The sequence below is a fragment of the Lygodium microphyllum genome, chromosome 2, assembly GCF_053477565.2.
Source record: "Lygodium microphyllum isolate KBCC chromosome 2, Lygodium_microphyllum_v1.1.10, whole genome shotgun sequence".
NCBI lineage: Eukaryota > Viridiplantae > Streptophyta > Polypodiopsida > Schizaeales > Lygodiaceae > Lygodium > Lygodium microphyllum.
The window spans coordinates 77,597,119-77,613,646 of NC_141136.1; the positions used below are offsets into that span (position 1 = coordinate 77,597,119).

The window sequence follows — 16,528 nt, forward strand, 5'->3', positions numbered from 1 at the left end:
ATTTCTCAATAGAACATTGCTATCTCTAAGTATCGTGCAAAGCAAGTAGGTGAAGAGCCTTTGTGTAAGGGTGAATATTTATAAGTATGGTGTATGGAAGAGATTGTTTGTATCTCTAGCATTCTACATTGCAAATTTTATAAATTGCTTCTAGTTTTAAGTTTGATGAGAGAGAGAGAGAGAGAGAGAGAGAGAGAGAGAGAGAGAGAGGGAATAAAATGGAAGGCGAAGGGGAAGAGAAATAAGATTTATAGAGAGAATTGGGGGGGGGGGGAGAGAGAGAGAGAGGGAGAGGAAAAATATATAGACATGGGAAATTTGGGGGGACGGGGCAGGGAACGGTGCACAAAGAGAGGGAGAGAGACAGAGAGAGAGGGAGAAATGAAACAACTTGGAAACAGAGAGGGGAAAGAGAAGAGAAATGGATTGTTAAGTGAAGTTGCTTCACTCGCTTTTGTCTAGCATTCTGTGCTAGTTGATATTATGGATGTCAAATTCTAAGATAGTTTGAGACTTAATCTAGACACATGAAATGTACCTCCAATGAGCCGTTGCGCACTAGGTAGATGTTGGTGTATGAGTTCCAATTGGTTGCAAGATGAATACTTCGTGGCTACGGTATTCGCACGAAATCCTGGTAAAACATATAGCCATTCAGCGGAAAAACCCATTGCACTGAAAAGGAATTATAAAATTTAGAGAGGTTTTTAACTCAGTAAATGCGATACACTATGAAATCATTCCTTCACAAGTATTAAGCAGTAGCGGGACAATATGAACCTCATTCTGTTGCTGCATGTTGAGCTACCTGTTGTTCCGCAAATCATGGTCGATAAGAAGCTTTGCTTTCTGACACAGAAAAGCCAGAACCGCTGATCATTATCATGGCTCTCTTCTTCCTCTTGAAGTTTGAATAGTTGAGCATCTCTGTGAATTGTCATATTGTCACTCCTCGCGTGTGATTGGACTTGCGCAGAAGGAATGCACCTGTAGTCGCACTCTACACCGCATCTCAATCATCGCAACCATCACATTACCAGGTACTTGATGGTTCTCTTATTACATTTGAGCTCTCATGAACTGGATGACAAGCTGTGTAGTATCCGTTTTGATAAAAGAAATGGTGGCTTTTAGAGGATTTTGGTCCGTCTGTCTTCATCTTTCAGAGATGCCGAGTCACACCAATCAATTTATTTCTGTTTGGAGGCTTTGTGCCTGCGTGGTAATAAAACAAGACCACGATTTGGGGTTGCAAGTAATGGGAGAGGATACTAACAGCTTCACCACTGTTATCAATTTTTGACTCCTCTTTTGCGTTGTTGTCTCCCATTGCAGAATTGGAGTATCTTGGTTGGCCAGTGGTTACCATTAATAAAAGGATATCTCCTTTGGAGAACAACCCAATCTAGGTCTTTCAGCTGTGCAAGTCAGTCTTCCTAATCCTCAGGAACCTCCTCCACAATTGGCTGCATCAGCCGACCTCCTCTAAGTCTCTGCAATCTCTGCCTTTGAATGTATTAAGGAAGGTCTGAAGGCAGAGCACTTTCCAATTGTGCTAGCAACCTCAGAGGAGAATCTTCATTCGGAGCAGGTCTCCTTCATTTACGTCTCGATTCGTGGATTTTTTGTAACATTTAGAATAAAATCAAAGGGAAAAAATTGTAGTTACAAGGTGTGAAAATTAAATCACTTATTCATCATTAGTATGTAGTGCTTGTTGATGCATAGTGATCTGATTATTTTCCTTGCTGGATTCAGCTCTTCAAAAGCTCTGATTGTTTTTCTTTCTGGATTCAGCTCTTCATAATGACAAAAGGAGAGGTCAGACGATTAGCTGATATATTTCCCATTGATGAAGCAGAGAGGGCTTCTAAACATTTGGAGGAGGCTCTACAATCACATAACCAAACTCTTAGAACTTTACATGGTTATCTCAATGATAACAAAGAACTCTACAAGCTTGTGCAGGACCTACCGGGGAAAGTTTCACACAATATCATGGTTAGTATGCCCATGTTCAGTATTTAAATATAGAAGCATATTGATTGAAGAAAATGCTGCTGCTTGCATTGGCTTCTTCCATATGAAGGATCACTTAGTACCATGCTCTGCATGATGTGTCAGTTTGATATTTGGTATTTAACTGTGTTGTACAATGGAATGATTGTCTCTGAGTATATGCTAGAACTATGTTCTATTAAGGAGAATATATACAGTACAAGATCCTGTCTTTCCTGTAAATGGAAACACTTCTGGTGCACAAAATAATATGAATCTACAGCAACCCAACAAATCATCCACACAGTAAAAGATGGCACCCAACAAACAATTCAGTTTAATGCAAGGTAGGCTGTGGATATGCAAAGCTCAAAATATAATATATGATAGTGTAAACTTATGGGAGGACATTCATGTCGTCTTGTTCAGACCCTTTTCTGCAGCCTGTTTCTTGTCTATCCATACCAAGCAATGGTGTTGTGAAGCATCACATAGTTGAGAGACAGTATATGATGCCTGCTCTTTATAGTACTTCTGCAGCTCTAGCATGGTAGAAGGACTTTCCTCTCCTGTTATTATATTCGCCAACCAGATATCTGCAGTACCTTCTATACTGCTTTAATTATCTTCTAAAGAAAAGTAAAATGATCTGCTCCATTGAGGTGCTGTAGTCCTTATTTCTGTTGTAGGAAATCCGATTGCCTTAGGTCAGTTGCAGAGAGGACTTTTACCGTTGTCTACATGATTGTATGGTTACCATTCTCCAGCATCTTGTATAGTGCTTTAATTATCTTGGATAAATGTAAATTATATCTGCTCCATTGAAGTTTCATGGTCATTATATAAGTTGAAGCCAATACTGATTGCCTCAAATCAGTTACAGAAAGGGATTTTGTTGTTGTCTCCCTTAGTGTATGGTTACTGCTGTAAAAAAACGGAATGCACAAACACTACAATGAACAAGGAATAGAAGGGCACTAAGTGCATAGGCTGAGCCATTGCCATGACTTCAGGGTTTCTCTAACCACATAGCAAGTGCAAAAGCTGGTTGCCTAATGAGATGGCCTGAATGACCACCTGGGCAGGCACTAAATGGCCCATGATAAAAAACTGCAAAAGAAATGGACAAAGCTTCTATGGCCCACCTAGAAGCAAAAAACGATGCTGTTTTAAACAATCTGGAACCAGCCTGAAAATCCGGGTGCTGTTTCAAGACACTTTTTGTGACGGTTCTGAACCTCAGAGCCATGCTTTACCCTTGTCATTAGATGCCTACCCCATGCTTTATCCTTGTCATTAGATGTCTACCCCGTACAAAATCAAGTTTTTCTAAAACCAAATTTCTATCGATAAAGTCTGTATTCTATTCAATCTGATGAATACTATTGGGATCAGAATTAATTTGGACAGCACAAAAGAAAAGCAACTTACAAACATGGATTGGAATACATAATAGAACTATGGGATAGGTCAATATATAATTTGTAAGTTAATCATTATATGGAAGCTGTTAAAGCAGCATGATTTGAAAATTGGTACTGTCAGATCACTAAGGCCACCTTTCATACTTGTTAGACTGGCAGGTCTTGAGGTCAAGCTCCATTCTCTCTTTGCAATCAAAGGTTGATTTTGGTCCAGCTTGAGGGAACGTTTGAACACCTCTGTTACTCTTTAAGGAGGGGGATGCCCCATAGAAGCTGGTTCATCTACAATCCATGGATAGCAATCTGGGAGATTTCTGTAGATCTTCACATTCTATAGATAATCAGTATGTTCTAAAGATGACTGTTACCAAAAGGATCTTGATTGGCTTAAATCAGAATGAGCAAGTTGTAAAGAAATGCCCTGACATAGAATCACAAATACAATCGTATGACAAATTAGGGTAACTTAGAGACAATGAACACAGTGAATAGTCTGAAATGAATAAATCTAAATAATACAATGCTCATGTAGCAAACACACAATGCAATGAATGAATATTGAACCTTGAACTCTTGTGTCTCAAGGAGTGAGGTAGAGATAATGAATTGGAGAGTGTGTTATACTTTGATGGATCCTGAAATGCAGCAAGGTAGCCTTCAAAGATGTTTGGTAGGAGCAAACATAGTAGTGTGGATATAGGATTTGTGTTAGACAAGTAGAGGAGAGAAAAGCTGAAAATGCAGCCTCTAGGGTGTACATTGTAGGTGACAAGTAGATGAGCACCTGGAAGGTGAAAATGCAACATAAAGTGATGGCGACAGCTGAGGAAGATCAAATGTAGCCTCTTGGATGTCAAACACAGCAGATATAGGGTCATCACCAGCAAGGGAAGGTTGCCAGGCAGCAAACACAGGTGACGATGTGTCCTGGACTAGTTGGCAGCAGCTGGGAGTAGTCGCTTGACAGTAAACGCAGCCTTCTTGGTGTGGTGGACAGCAGGTGATAGCAAGAGGAGGAGAGATCAAGAAGAAGATGCTGGAAACAAGCATTGGTGGTGCGCAGTAGACAGGTTGGGGCAGCTTCGGTTGAGATGTCCTCTGCAAATGGGCTGTGGGCAGCAAAGCTATGGTACTTGCAAACTGCAAAAATGATATTGGGCTGATGGGAGGGCAGCCTATCCATTTATAGAAAGTTTTGGGGTCTCCCAGGTTAGGGTTACAGGTTAGGGTTAACATGTGGGACATTGAAACTCTCACAAAGTATGTCTCTTTAAAAGAAATAGTTAAAATTTATTAATTAACTTGAGCTCTGGGATTGTTTAATGAAGGCTAATGATATTTTAGCTCAACACCCTCTCTTAGGCCCAAAATTGGAACCAGAAAGGGATTGTAAACAAGCCCAAGCTCTTTTTCTTCTCTTTTTCCAAGGCGTCCCTTCCCAAAGTAGCCAAGGCGTTGGGCAAAGAGTGGACTTCGGCTGCCCAATGACTTACCAAGGCTATAGAGGTGATGGTTATCTTACCAAGCGAGTCCAAGTGTTCTACCCACATAGGATAGAGCATTGGATAGAGGGTTTGTGTTGACTGCCTAGTGGCCTACTTAGTCCTTCAAAGGCAGATGGAAATACAATGGACCTTGAAAAAAAAGGCTTTTGTTTTATATTTCAAAAGATTTAGTACTAAGGAGGGTTTTCCAAAAGTTTTTGGTTAATTGAGTAACAATGTTCCAAAGGGAGGGAAAAAGGGATGGGTAACCCTAAGACCCCACCGTCGCAAAACAAAGAAGACTAGCCATATCACTACTAGGTGTTGATGAAGAAGGAAATAGGCTAAGTGGGTGAAGCAAGTATGGTGGGTATGTGAAGAGGCAAAAAAGAAGGGTGGAAAGCAAGCTAGACAAGCAAAGCAAGCAAGGGAGATTGCCTCAGAGACTACCATGTGCAATGCCATGAATATGGTGAATCCAAAGTCGATCGCTCCAAAGATTGAAAAGAGATAAATGTGTATAGTTATATGTTTGCAAGAACAAAATGTTGATGCACTGGAGTTATGCAAGAGGCAATGCAAGTGTGATCATGTTCATGCAAAATGCAATGCAATGCTGCCACTTGGATAATGTCCTTATCGTAAGGGAATTGTTTACTTGCCCAAGCGCTCTTTTACAATCATGATCGTCTTGATGATATGGATGAAGATACAAAGTATAATATATATAATGTCTGAAATAAATTGTGTTAGTGTATTCAAGCTGATCTTGGGTAGTAAATATTGAAGCATCGGCTAAGTCGTCGCCTCAGTCAATATGTCTATAAAGTTATCTGATGAAGGTACAAACTCTAGGCGAATAGTGCGTAGCTCAACTTGCTTGCTTGCTTGTGAAAGTTTACGCTAACATGCTGCTTCCAAGGTGTGATGTTCATCATGAAAAGTGTCACGAGCCCAATGAGGAGGCTAGATCTCGACTCGTCGCTCACTATTTGTTGAAGTTTTTGGAAGGTCCATTGAGTGCCAGGGTGCAATTGATGAATCCCGTGGCTAAGAACTAGGCTTCTCATCTAAAGAAGAGTCCTTAAGAGGCATAGGCTTCAAAGAAATAGTTGTTGGTGCCTAGCTATCACCAGGATCTCCAAGAATGGGGTGTTCCTCACCCCCAGGCTGAAACTTTCACGAACTGAACATCATGGCTCGTATAGACATCTTGCTTAATGGGATCATACAACCGGTGACCTTGAGACTCTGAGCTCTAGCCCATAAACAACTGACTTTTGGAAGCCGCTTCAAATTTGTCATGCTATGTTTTCGGGATGTGAACATAGATGTCGCATCCAAAAACTGTGAATTAAGAAACATTTGACTTAGACCCAAAGTATACCTCATAAGGGGTCATACCAACAATAGTGGAAGTAGGGGATCGATTAAGAATGTGAACTGTAGTAGCCACAACCTGAAACCAGCCTTTCTTCTTGGATAGGGTGGTTTAACCTGATTAAGCACTTAATTACAGCAACTAGCAAATGAACATAAACTGAAATGCTTACTTTACCTTCATAAACTTGGACAATAGACATCCTGTTGGCCCCAAAACTGGCACCCCTTTCTGTATTTCTTTAATTTCAATTGCCGATGGATAAATTACAAGCCGAGATTTCACGATCTCCTTGGCTGATTCAAAAGCCCCTTGCTGTTCCAATAATCAGCAAAGCATTCGGGCAAATTGCCCCTTGATTTTCACCCAAGACTTGCTCTAATGGAATCCCAACTGGTCAAATGCTGCCCCAAATTCACAATAGATGGGCTGGCATCTGAAAGCCTCACAATTCCACGAATTTCCGGTGCTGATTTCAGTGTACAATGCCTTTGACTGATGGCACGGGTCCCAAGGTGGTTGCTAAACCCTAATTATTGCTGTAATTTAGGGTTTACAGCAGTAAACTCTTTGCTGTCCACCAAATTTGGCTGTACTCTGCTACCAATGGCTAAGAATTACTGAGAATGCTTGAGCATAGACTGGAGGAGATGAGAGAATGCTGTAGAGAGAGAGAAAATAAGCTGAAATGTATCTTTTGATTCGTAGCTTTGATGACAAATCTGATGGCACCAACAGCTTCAAAAGGGGGGTAAAACACTAGCTCAACTGGCGAGCCCTCCTCTCCTACCGCCGCCTCTCTTGAGGCGGAAGAGAGGACCTGCTGCCCCCTGTGCTGTTGCGGCACGTGATCAGTTGTCGTCGCCTCTCAGAGCCAAATTTGATCACCTCCTCTCCCTCCACCAAGCTTAGAATGGTTGCCATTCCGCTCCCACCACCCTCCAACAGCCTTCTCCCTAGTTGCATGGGAAAGTTTTGCCAAGTGGCAGCCTTCCTAATGCATTTTCAGCCATTAAATTAAATTTTCAGAATTAATTAATTCTGAAAATTAATTTCAGCCCTTTTGACCCTGCCCAAAATTAAACATGCCCATCTGTAATGAAATTGGCTAGGCCATTTCAACTTAGAGTGGTTTCCAACCTCTGTTGACCCTTAGACTAGCATTAATTAATTAATTAATGCTAGTCCCTAGTGTCACCAATGACACTTAATGGCCAAACAATTGTCCTAGGGTCCAACCTGGCACCAACTGACCACCAAAACCCAGTTGGCATAACTTAACACAACTTTTGCCTTTAACATCCACTGCATCCTCGGGATCCTTGGACCGTTCCCATGAAATAACTGCCATGTGCATTACATATGCTAAACAACCTTGCACATTTGATTAATAACTTAATCAAATGTTACTAGCAAGATTAAAGCATCTCAAAATTTCACATCCTTGTGATAGACTCCCCCCTTGAAAACTTTGCAATCGTTCTCGATTGCACTGCATTGGGCCAAAGTAAAAGTATATTGCACTGGAATTTCAATTTGGTATGACAGTCATCACAACATTGGCCACTGTTGTCGAACTGTTGCATATGCGCAAAACTTATTGAAAATTTCCAGCCAGCAAAACATAATAGAAAACTGAAAAATAGTCCAAAACTATTGCTAGAAACCATTGGATGGATCCATAACTCATGTTTCTCAACTGTTCTGACTTCAAAACCACGGTAAAGCATATTCTCAGCATAAACCATGGCTGAAACTGTCCATTAAAAACTGAGCATGACTTGATTATAAACTGATCATGGACTGATATGAGAACTGATCACAAATGGCTGCAAATCTGACTCCAAACTGATCACAAGCTGATGGTTAAAAAAAACTGATTAGAAACTGATGCAAAACTGATCCCAAAGTGATCATAAATGGTTCTCAAACTGATCAAAAACTGAGCTGAAACTAATCAGAAATTGTTCTCAAAACTGAGGCAAAAACTCATGCCAAACTGGTCCAAAAACTCATGCATAAGTATAGTCTCAGAGCCGCGGTGACAACCATACTCATATACATGTATCTCACAGTGACTAGTTTACCGAGTAGTGACCTCATGGCAGGCATACTGTAAGCACAGTACCTTGGATGCATGCTGAATACATCCGAGATCCACTACATACGAGAGCTGTCCAAAACCGATGGAGTGGAAGTGCTACCTCTCCCTTGAGCATCAGGCAATGCTCGGGACCCCCGCTCTGCTGAACCTAAGTAAGCCCGATCCAAACTTGGCTCTAACTGAAAGGCATCAAGATAAAGTTGCAACAGGTGAGGATGGTCTGCTAAGTCATCCTCTTCCATCCATTTTGCATCCATTGATGAATAGTTTTGAAACTTCACCAAATATCTTCTGGAAACTTTACCTCTGACCTTCCTTTCCTTATGTGCCAAAATCTGCTCGGGTACCAAGATCTCATCTAGTTCCTCAACCTCTGGCTGAATTTCAGGAGATACATATTCTGGCACATCACCACGAAAAGGTCTCAACAAACTGACATGAAAGGCATTGTGTATCCGCCAATGTGGAGGTAATTTCAGCCGATATGCAACATCATTGATCTTTTCCAACACTTGAAAGGGCCCATAGTATCTCATGCTTAACTTCGGATACAACCTCTCTCTTTCCTTCATCTTTTTCAGCCTTGCCTTTTCGAAACGCAGCAATATATAATCGTCCTTTGCAAACTGCAAAGCATGTCTATGGCGATCAGCTGTCCGCTTTTGCTTGTCCTGTGATCTCTAAAGTGCATACTTTATCTTTGCATGGGCTGCATCCAAGCTTTCCACAAAGCGATCAGCCTCAAAGATCTTATCCTTAGTGTGCAAAATAGGTGGAACCTTCTTGCCACCCTCAACCACCTCAAATGGAGCCTTGCCAGTGGAACTATGCACCGTATTATTGTATGCAAACTCAACCAATGGCAAATACTGCTCCCACTGTGTCTTGTGGTTTGAAACATAGCACCTCAAAAGATCCAACATTGTGGAATTTGCTTCCTCAGAGTGACCATCTGTCTGCGGATGGAAGGATGATGAGAATTTCAGCGTGGTATCCATATTCTCAAACAACCCCTTCCAGAATAGAGTGGTCATCTGAGGGTCTCGATCACTAATGATCGACTCAGGCATACCATGATACTTGAAAATGTGCTGCATAAATAATTATGCCATATGGTCAACCTTTATTTTCTTCCTCACCGGAATGAAATGGGCTTGTTTGCTAAACTTGCAAATAATAGTCCATATTCCATCATTCCCTGTAGGTGTCCTAGGAAGCTCAAAGATAAAGTCCATAGCAATGCTCTGCCAAGGTCTATCTGGAATAGGCAAGGGCTGCAACAAGCCCGGCATCTTTTGCCTATCATGCTTTACCTTCTGACATATGATGCATGCCCTAACATACTGCTCTACATCGTTCCTCAAAGCTGGCCAATAAAAGAAATGCTCCACTGCCTTGACTGTGGCATCAATACCTCTGTGTCCTGCATACGGAGGAGCATGACTTTCAATGATCACTCTAGGCCTCAATTGCTTTGTGACACATAGTCGTCCATGCATCAATAGAAGTCCATCTCTTAGCATAATATGCTCATGCCTTTGGCCATTGCAAAGCTGATCATAAACATTAGCAAAGTCCAAATCAGCAGCATATTGCTCTTTCATGGCATCCAACTCAGCATGGTAAACCATAGTGACGGCTGAAATTTGTGGCTTACGTGACAGTGCATCAGCCACAACATTCTTTTTACTATCAATGTGTACAATCTGAAAATGAAACATAGAGAGAAAATTTGCCCATCTCATATGCTTCTCTGACAACTTTGTTTGCGTCAGAAAGTACCTCAAAGTCTGATGGTCTGTCTGCACTGTAAAATCAGCCCCCAACAAATAATGTTTCCACGTAGACAGTGCATGAATTACAGCCAAGAGCTCTTTCTCATAAACCTGTAAATTCCTCTCTACATCGTGGAGAATTCGGCTCTCATAAGCCACAACTCAACCATCTTGCATAAGGACATCCCCAATGCTGTTACCACATGCATCACACTGAACCACAAATGACTTCCTTAGATCAGGCAACACAAGCACAGGATCTGAAGTCATCTTTTCCTTCAACTTTTCAAATGCTGAAATTTCCACTGCTGTCCATCTAAATGGCACATCTTGCTTTTGCAAAGCATGCAATGGAGATGCAATTTCAGCAAACCTGCGTACATACTTTCTATAGTAAGAACATAAACCCAAGAAGCTGCAGATCTCATGAACATTCTTCAAAGCTGGCCATGAACGTATTGCTTCAACCTTAGCAGGGTCCATACGAATACCATCGGCCAATACAATATGTCCCAAGAAACAACCTTGCACATTTGATTAATAACGTAATCAAATGTTATTAGCAAGATTAAAGCATCTCAAAATTTCACATCCCCATGACACAACCTCAGCCCATAGACACTGAGGTGTTTGTCAATGCTCCATCATGATACGTGCCATCTCGATCTCACTGCGATTCTTCCACTCCAATATGCCATTTTCCTGAGGGGTGTTTGTGTTGGCAAACTCTTGGTGGATACCACGATCTGCACAAAAATAAGCAAGCTCATTAGAAACAAATTCTCTGTCCTTATCCGATCGTAAAGTCTTCAGGTTTTGGCCCGATTGGTTCTTCTTAAAGAGCAACCAATCCGTAAAGTTGGAGAAAGCCTTTGATTGCAGCTTTAAGAAATAAGCCCATGCTATCCTACTATAATCATCCACAATTAGCATGAAGTACAAGCTCCCTTTAAGGGACGCTGTCCACATCGGTTCTCAAAGATTGGTTGAAACAATCTCCAAGGGTGTTGGAGACCGCCTTGAAGCCTTGCTGGGATCAATATCGCTAGTTTGCTTTTCACGGATGTAGGATACACAAGGCTGTTGACTCACTATAATATCCAACAAACCTCGAACAAGCTGTCCCTTAGACACCTTCCATAGGTAATCATAGTTGAGGTGGCCAAAGCGAGCATTACCTCAACTTGTTAATATGGTCTCGTATAGAAGATGACTTGTGAACACTCATGGTCCTCATTTGCACTTCCAAAGAAACTCGTTTCATAATGGTCATGTGATTATACATCTGATCAAGCTCCAGCCATATCTCCTGGGCCATCGTCAAATGCTTCATATGAGAGATCACAATTGTAGTGCATGAGAGAAATAAAAATGAGCAGATGCGAGCATTGAGTTTGTTCCAATGCGCTTGAGCCTTTGCCAACTCCAACTTATCACTTGAAGAGAGTCTGGACTTGTCTCGTGAAGAAGGACAATGAATAGCCTCTGTAGCAAGCTTCGCCAAATCATAGGACTCCAAAATGGCAAGCATCATAACCTGCCAAATGCGATAGTTCTTGCCATCGAGCTTTTGATATGATGGAAGAGTTGGTAACATGGGCACCTTCCAGTTCATGATCACATGAAACTTCAGTGCGCGTGTTGTCCGAAAAATGCACCTTATTCACTTTGATGTTTGTGGTTCCTTGAGGATACATGCAATTGGAGGTCATCTTTACTTTGTTATATTTATTGATGACTACTCATGGTATACATGTGTCATGGGTGTATGGGCTGAAGGCTGAATCTGATGTATTCATGCATTTTAAACATCTTGTGGCAAAGCTTAAGGCTGAAACTGGGTTAAAAGTGTAGACACTCTGCATAGATAAGAGGGGGGAAGTATATGTCTCTCATATTTGAGACATATTTGTTGGATCGCGGCATTATGCATCAAGCCACTGTTAGAATGACTCCTCAACAAAATGGAGTTGTTGAAAGAAAGAATTGCACTCTCATGGAAATGACTCATTGTATATTGAAAAGCAAGGAGTTGCCTCATAAAATTTGGTTAGAAGGGTTTTAGTTTGCAAATCATGTATTGAGTTGTGCACCTACAAAGGCTTTGAAGATGATCACACGGTTCGAAGCTTGGGATGACAAGAAACCCAAAGTTGACTACTTTCAAGTTTCGGGTGTTAGGTTGCATAGCCTACACGCATATTCTGAAAGAGCTTTGTGAGAAGTTTGATGATAAGGCTGTAAAATGCATTTTTATTGGCCACAGTTCGGAAAGCAAAGGCTATTGTATGTATGACCCATGCACGAAGTGTTAGCCTGCTCTATTTTATTGTCAGTCTGTCATCTCCTAGTTGTGAGCTCCTGTCAAAGTCTGGTAGGAGACAGAGGAGCTCTGTCAGTTTATGTGTTGCTGATTTTTGCTTTGCATTCCCTTCCCGGGTGGCTCTTTGCCAGTTTTATGCCCTTTATGGGCTGGCGGCCACTTTTAGGGCAGGTCGGCCATATTCAGGCCATGTTGGTCACTTTTTGGGCTGGGGGGCTATATATAGCAGCCCCCCCCATCAGTCCCATATACTGTCTTGTAGATTTCAGCACACTCTCCCTCCTCTCCCACTCCGGCATTGGCGCTGCCATTGTTTCCAGCCTGATCTGGTGTCCTTATTGACGCTCCAGGCTGCATGCAGGGACTGATCAGTCCACTTCGGTGTATTCAGCATTCATTTCAGTCAGTGCAGATTTTCTTTCTTCATTTTCTGCTTTCTCTCTCTCTCTCTCTCTCTCTCTCTCTCTCTCTCCCTCTGTGTTCGTGTTCCTTCTTCCGTTGCACACTCTCACATGGTATCATCGCCTAACTGAGAGCACGGAGGAGCTTCCATCGATAGAGAGAACACCATTCCCTTCCTTGCTGCTGCCATATCTTCTCCAACAGCCAAGGCGGCTCATTTTGGTGGTCCACACTCTTGCGTTTGCTGTAGGCGGCAGTTTCTGAGGCTGCCACATCATCATCTCACTCCTCCTGGGTGCGTTTTCTGCAAGGCAGCCTTTCCCACAGCTGGGCGACACTCCTTCTGCTGGCATTTTGCTATTTTGGAGGTTTTCTCACCCTCTGTTGGCCCTCCTCTTGCTGGTGACTTCATCCTAGGCTGCGTTTTGGTGTTTGGCGGCTTCTGCTTCGGTGATCTTCATCATCCATACTTGTGTTTTGCAGCTCCAGGTATTGGGTGACCTCAAAACCCTGCGTTGTGGTGGTCTGCTTGGTGGTTGGTGACCCCTTTGGTGGTGATCATTCGGCATTGGCAAATTTTCTATGGTGTGTTTGGTGTTTGCAGATTTGGAAGATGTCTTACAAGTTTCCAGGCTTTGATGACTGAGAGGATGAGCTCCTTTCTGATCATTCCTCTGAGCAGAGACGGGATTATCAAGAGTTTCGTGATCTACGATGGGAGGAGACTCCTTGCACCCGTCCTTTAGTCCATGCATCTTAGAGGGTTCCATCTACAGTGAAGGCTCCATCGGTGAAGAGACAAGTTTGATGGTTCCAAGTACTCCCTCTGGTCGTGCAAGGTGGAGTGTATCCTTGATACATTCGACCTATGGGAGCTTGTTTCTTTACCCATCGACCATCCCCCGTGGATCCGTCAGATGGAGCTTCTATGGACCGTGCAACCTTGTGGGATAGGCTCAACTCCTGAGCCCGTTCCTTTCTCTTTATGAGTCTTTACGACTCTGTTCTTGTTCATGTTCACAGGTTAAAGACCGCGGCGGAAGTGTGGAAGAAGCTTGTGTCTTTGTACTAGCATAAGACGTTCGCCCACAATATTCCTCTGGAGAAGAAGTTGCGGATGCTCAGTCTTGATGATTCTTCTTCTATGAAGGAGCACATCACGAAGATGGAGGACATGCGAGGCGAGCTAGCCTCTCTTGGTCGGGTGATTTCGTCCGAGGATATAGCGATGATTCTCTTGACTCAGCTGCCCTCACCTCGGTATGATGTCTTCTATACCAGCCTCATCACCTCGAGGACCCGCGAGAAACTCCTATGGGAGGAACTTTCCTCGCTTGTCTTGGAGCATGACGAGCGTCTCAGAGAGGTGGGTGCCAGTGGCTCCACCAAGGCTTTTACTGCAGGTACCGGTGGCAGCAAGAAGAAGAAGCAACAGAAGGAGAAGGTCAAGGACAAGAAGGAGGAGGACAAGAAGGATGCGACGGAGAAGAAGCCCAAGTGCCCACATTGTGGGAAGGGCACTCATCTCGAGGAGAAGTGTTAGCAGAAGTACCCCCATCTAAAGCCCAAGGAGAAGGACTCGAAGGCGGCCCTAGCCACGGAAGAGTCTGCTTTTGTGCACGTCTTTGTTGAGGAGGATACAACCCTAGCTTCTACTACTCAGAAGCCTTGGCTCGTGGACAGCGGAGCATCTTCTCACATGACCTTTAGACAGGATTGGCTTTAGGATCTTCATTCGAGAGGGGGCACTGTTACCATTGGTGACAACTCTACAGCTCTTGTTCGAGGCGTGGGGACTTTACCTATGTTTTCTAATAGACGGTCTTCTTCCGCCAAAGTTCTTTATGTATCTAATTTGGGCTTTAACCTATTGTTTGTGCATGGCCTTACTCAGCTAGGTGCCCGAGTCATTTTTACCCAGGATGCTGTCACAGTGGAGGATGCTTCTATAGGTGATGCTCTTTGGACAGGTACTCAGGAGGGTGGGCTGTACAAGCTTACAGCCTTGGTTGTGAGGGCTTCCCACGAGCTTGGGCTGCTTTGGCATGCTCGTTATGGGCATCTGAACCTTGATTCAATTCGGCGGGCTTCTCGGAGGAAGATGGTGGAGGGACTTCTAGATTTCCCTCCTCTTCACACTTTATGCCCCAGCTGCTTGAGAGGCAAGCAGCATAAGCAGCCTCACCCACAGGTTGCTTCCAGGAGGGCTTCTTTACCGCTTGAGTTGGTTCACACCGACCTTTGCGGACCTATGGGCATAGCCTCCCTTAGGAAGGCCAAGTATCTGATGGTGATTGTGGACTTCAATCGTTATGTGTGGCCTTACTTCTTGGAGTATAAGAGGGAGGCGTACTCCCGTTTCTGCGAGGGGAAGGTGTTTGTGGAGACACAAACTACTTCCAAAGTTCGTGATGTTCGAGCTGATCATGGTGGCGAGTTTACTTCTCACATTTTCTCTCAATTTTGCAGGGATCACGGCATTCGGGTGGAGTATTCCCATCCAAACACACCATCCGAGAATGGTGTGGTGGAGCATGCGAATCGGACCATGGTGGAGATGGCCCGATCTATGTTGGAGCATAGGAGTCTTCTGGGTGAGGTGGTGGCTACGGCGGTGCATATTTGCAACCGCTCTCCGACTTTGGCATTGCAGGACATGACTCCTTTTGAGGCTTTCTTTGGGAGGAAGCCTTTCGTGTCCCACTTTCGCATCTTTGGATGTGATGCTTTTGTCCATGTGGACAAGAAGAAGAGGAAGACGAAGCTCGACTCTAAGTCGAGACAGCTTATCTTCGTGGGCTATAGCATGACCATGAAGGGATATCGGCTCTACGATCCGACAACACGGCAAGTTGAGGTGAGTAGGGATGTGATCTTCGATGAGGCTTCAGCCTCCGAGGATCTGATTGATGGTTCTCTTATAGGTTCTTCTTCGACTTGACAGACCTTCCCCCACCTTCTCTCCCTACTCTTCCTTCCCGGATGCCTCTTAGCACCCCTCCTTCTTCTTCGGCTCCTCCCCCTCCTATTCCTCCTTCTGTTCCCTCTACTTCGGCTTCCCCTCCCCCTTTGGTGGATGTGACTCCTTCTTCTTCGAGTACTTTCACCCCTTCAGCCTCCCCTCAGGAGTCTTCTAGGGATCCACAGCCATCTGATAGGGAGCCTTCTTCAGATGAGGAGGATCTACCTTCCCTTGGTGAGGGGGCGTCCCTTTCAGAGACAGGTGCTTTGTAGGTTCCGGAGGCTACTCGGTCTCCCTCGCCGTAGAAGTCTCTTAGGATTCCTTTGTGGTATCGCCGGCTTATGCAAGATTCAGGTGTTACTCACTTTCTTGCTTCTTCTATAGGCCCATGCCGATCAGCCCTATTACAAGCTTAGCGGGATAGTTCACTCTGTGTGAACTATGCTCTTATGTCTTAGATTCTTCAGGATTCTGAGCCTTCCATAGTGGAGGAGGCTCTTGCACAGGATGTTTGGAGACAGGCTATGCAGGCGGAGCTCGATTCCATCGAGCGGAATCATACTTGGGAGCTTGTACCGCGTCCCAAGCAACGGAAGGTGATAGGTGTGAAATGGGTCTTTAAGACCAAGTATCTTGCAGATGGCTCCTTGGACAAGCATAAAGCTAGGCTTGTTG

At 43.6% G+C, this 16,528-nt stretch overlaps 1 protein-coding gene across 5 annotated transcripts in view; it reads left to right on the top strand.

Annotated features, from left to right (window-relative positions):
* Window positions 1-716: 716 nt before the first annotated feature.
* The window catches only part of LOC148039916 (Prefoldin chaperone subunit family protein), a 30,620-nt gene continuing 14,808 nt past the window's right edge, over window positions 717-16,528 (top strand). For 2 of the 5 annotated variants that reach the window (XM_087695167.1, XM_087695185.1), the window contains exons 1-3: window positions 719-1,040; window positions 1,336-1,591; window positions 1,798-2,001. In XM_087695167.1, the coding sequence (XP_087551293.1) occupies window positions 1,807-2,001 (195 nt within the window). In that variant the 5' untranslated portion in view covers window positions 719-1,040; window positions 1,336-1,591; window positions 1,798-1,806. Of the gene's footprint in view, window positions 1,041-1,335; window positions 1,592-1,797; window positions 2,002-16,528 lie in introns of all 5 variants that reach the window. The other 3 variants (XR_015693488.1, XR_015693487.1, XM_087695173.1) reach the window with 3 other exon arrangements.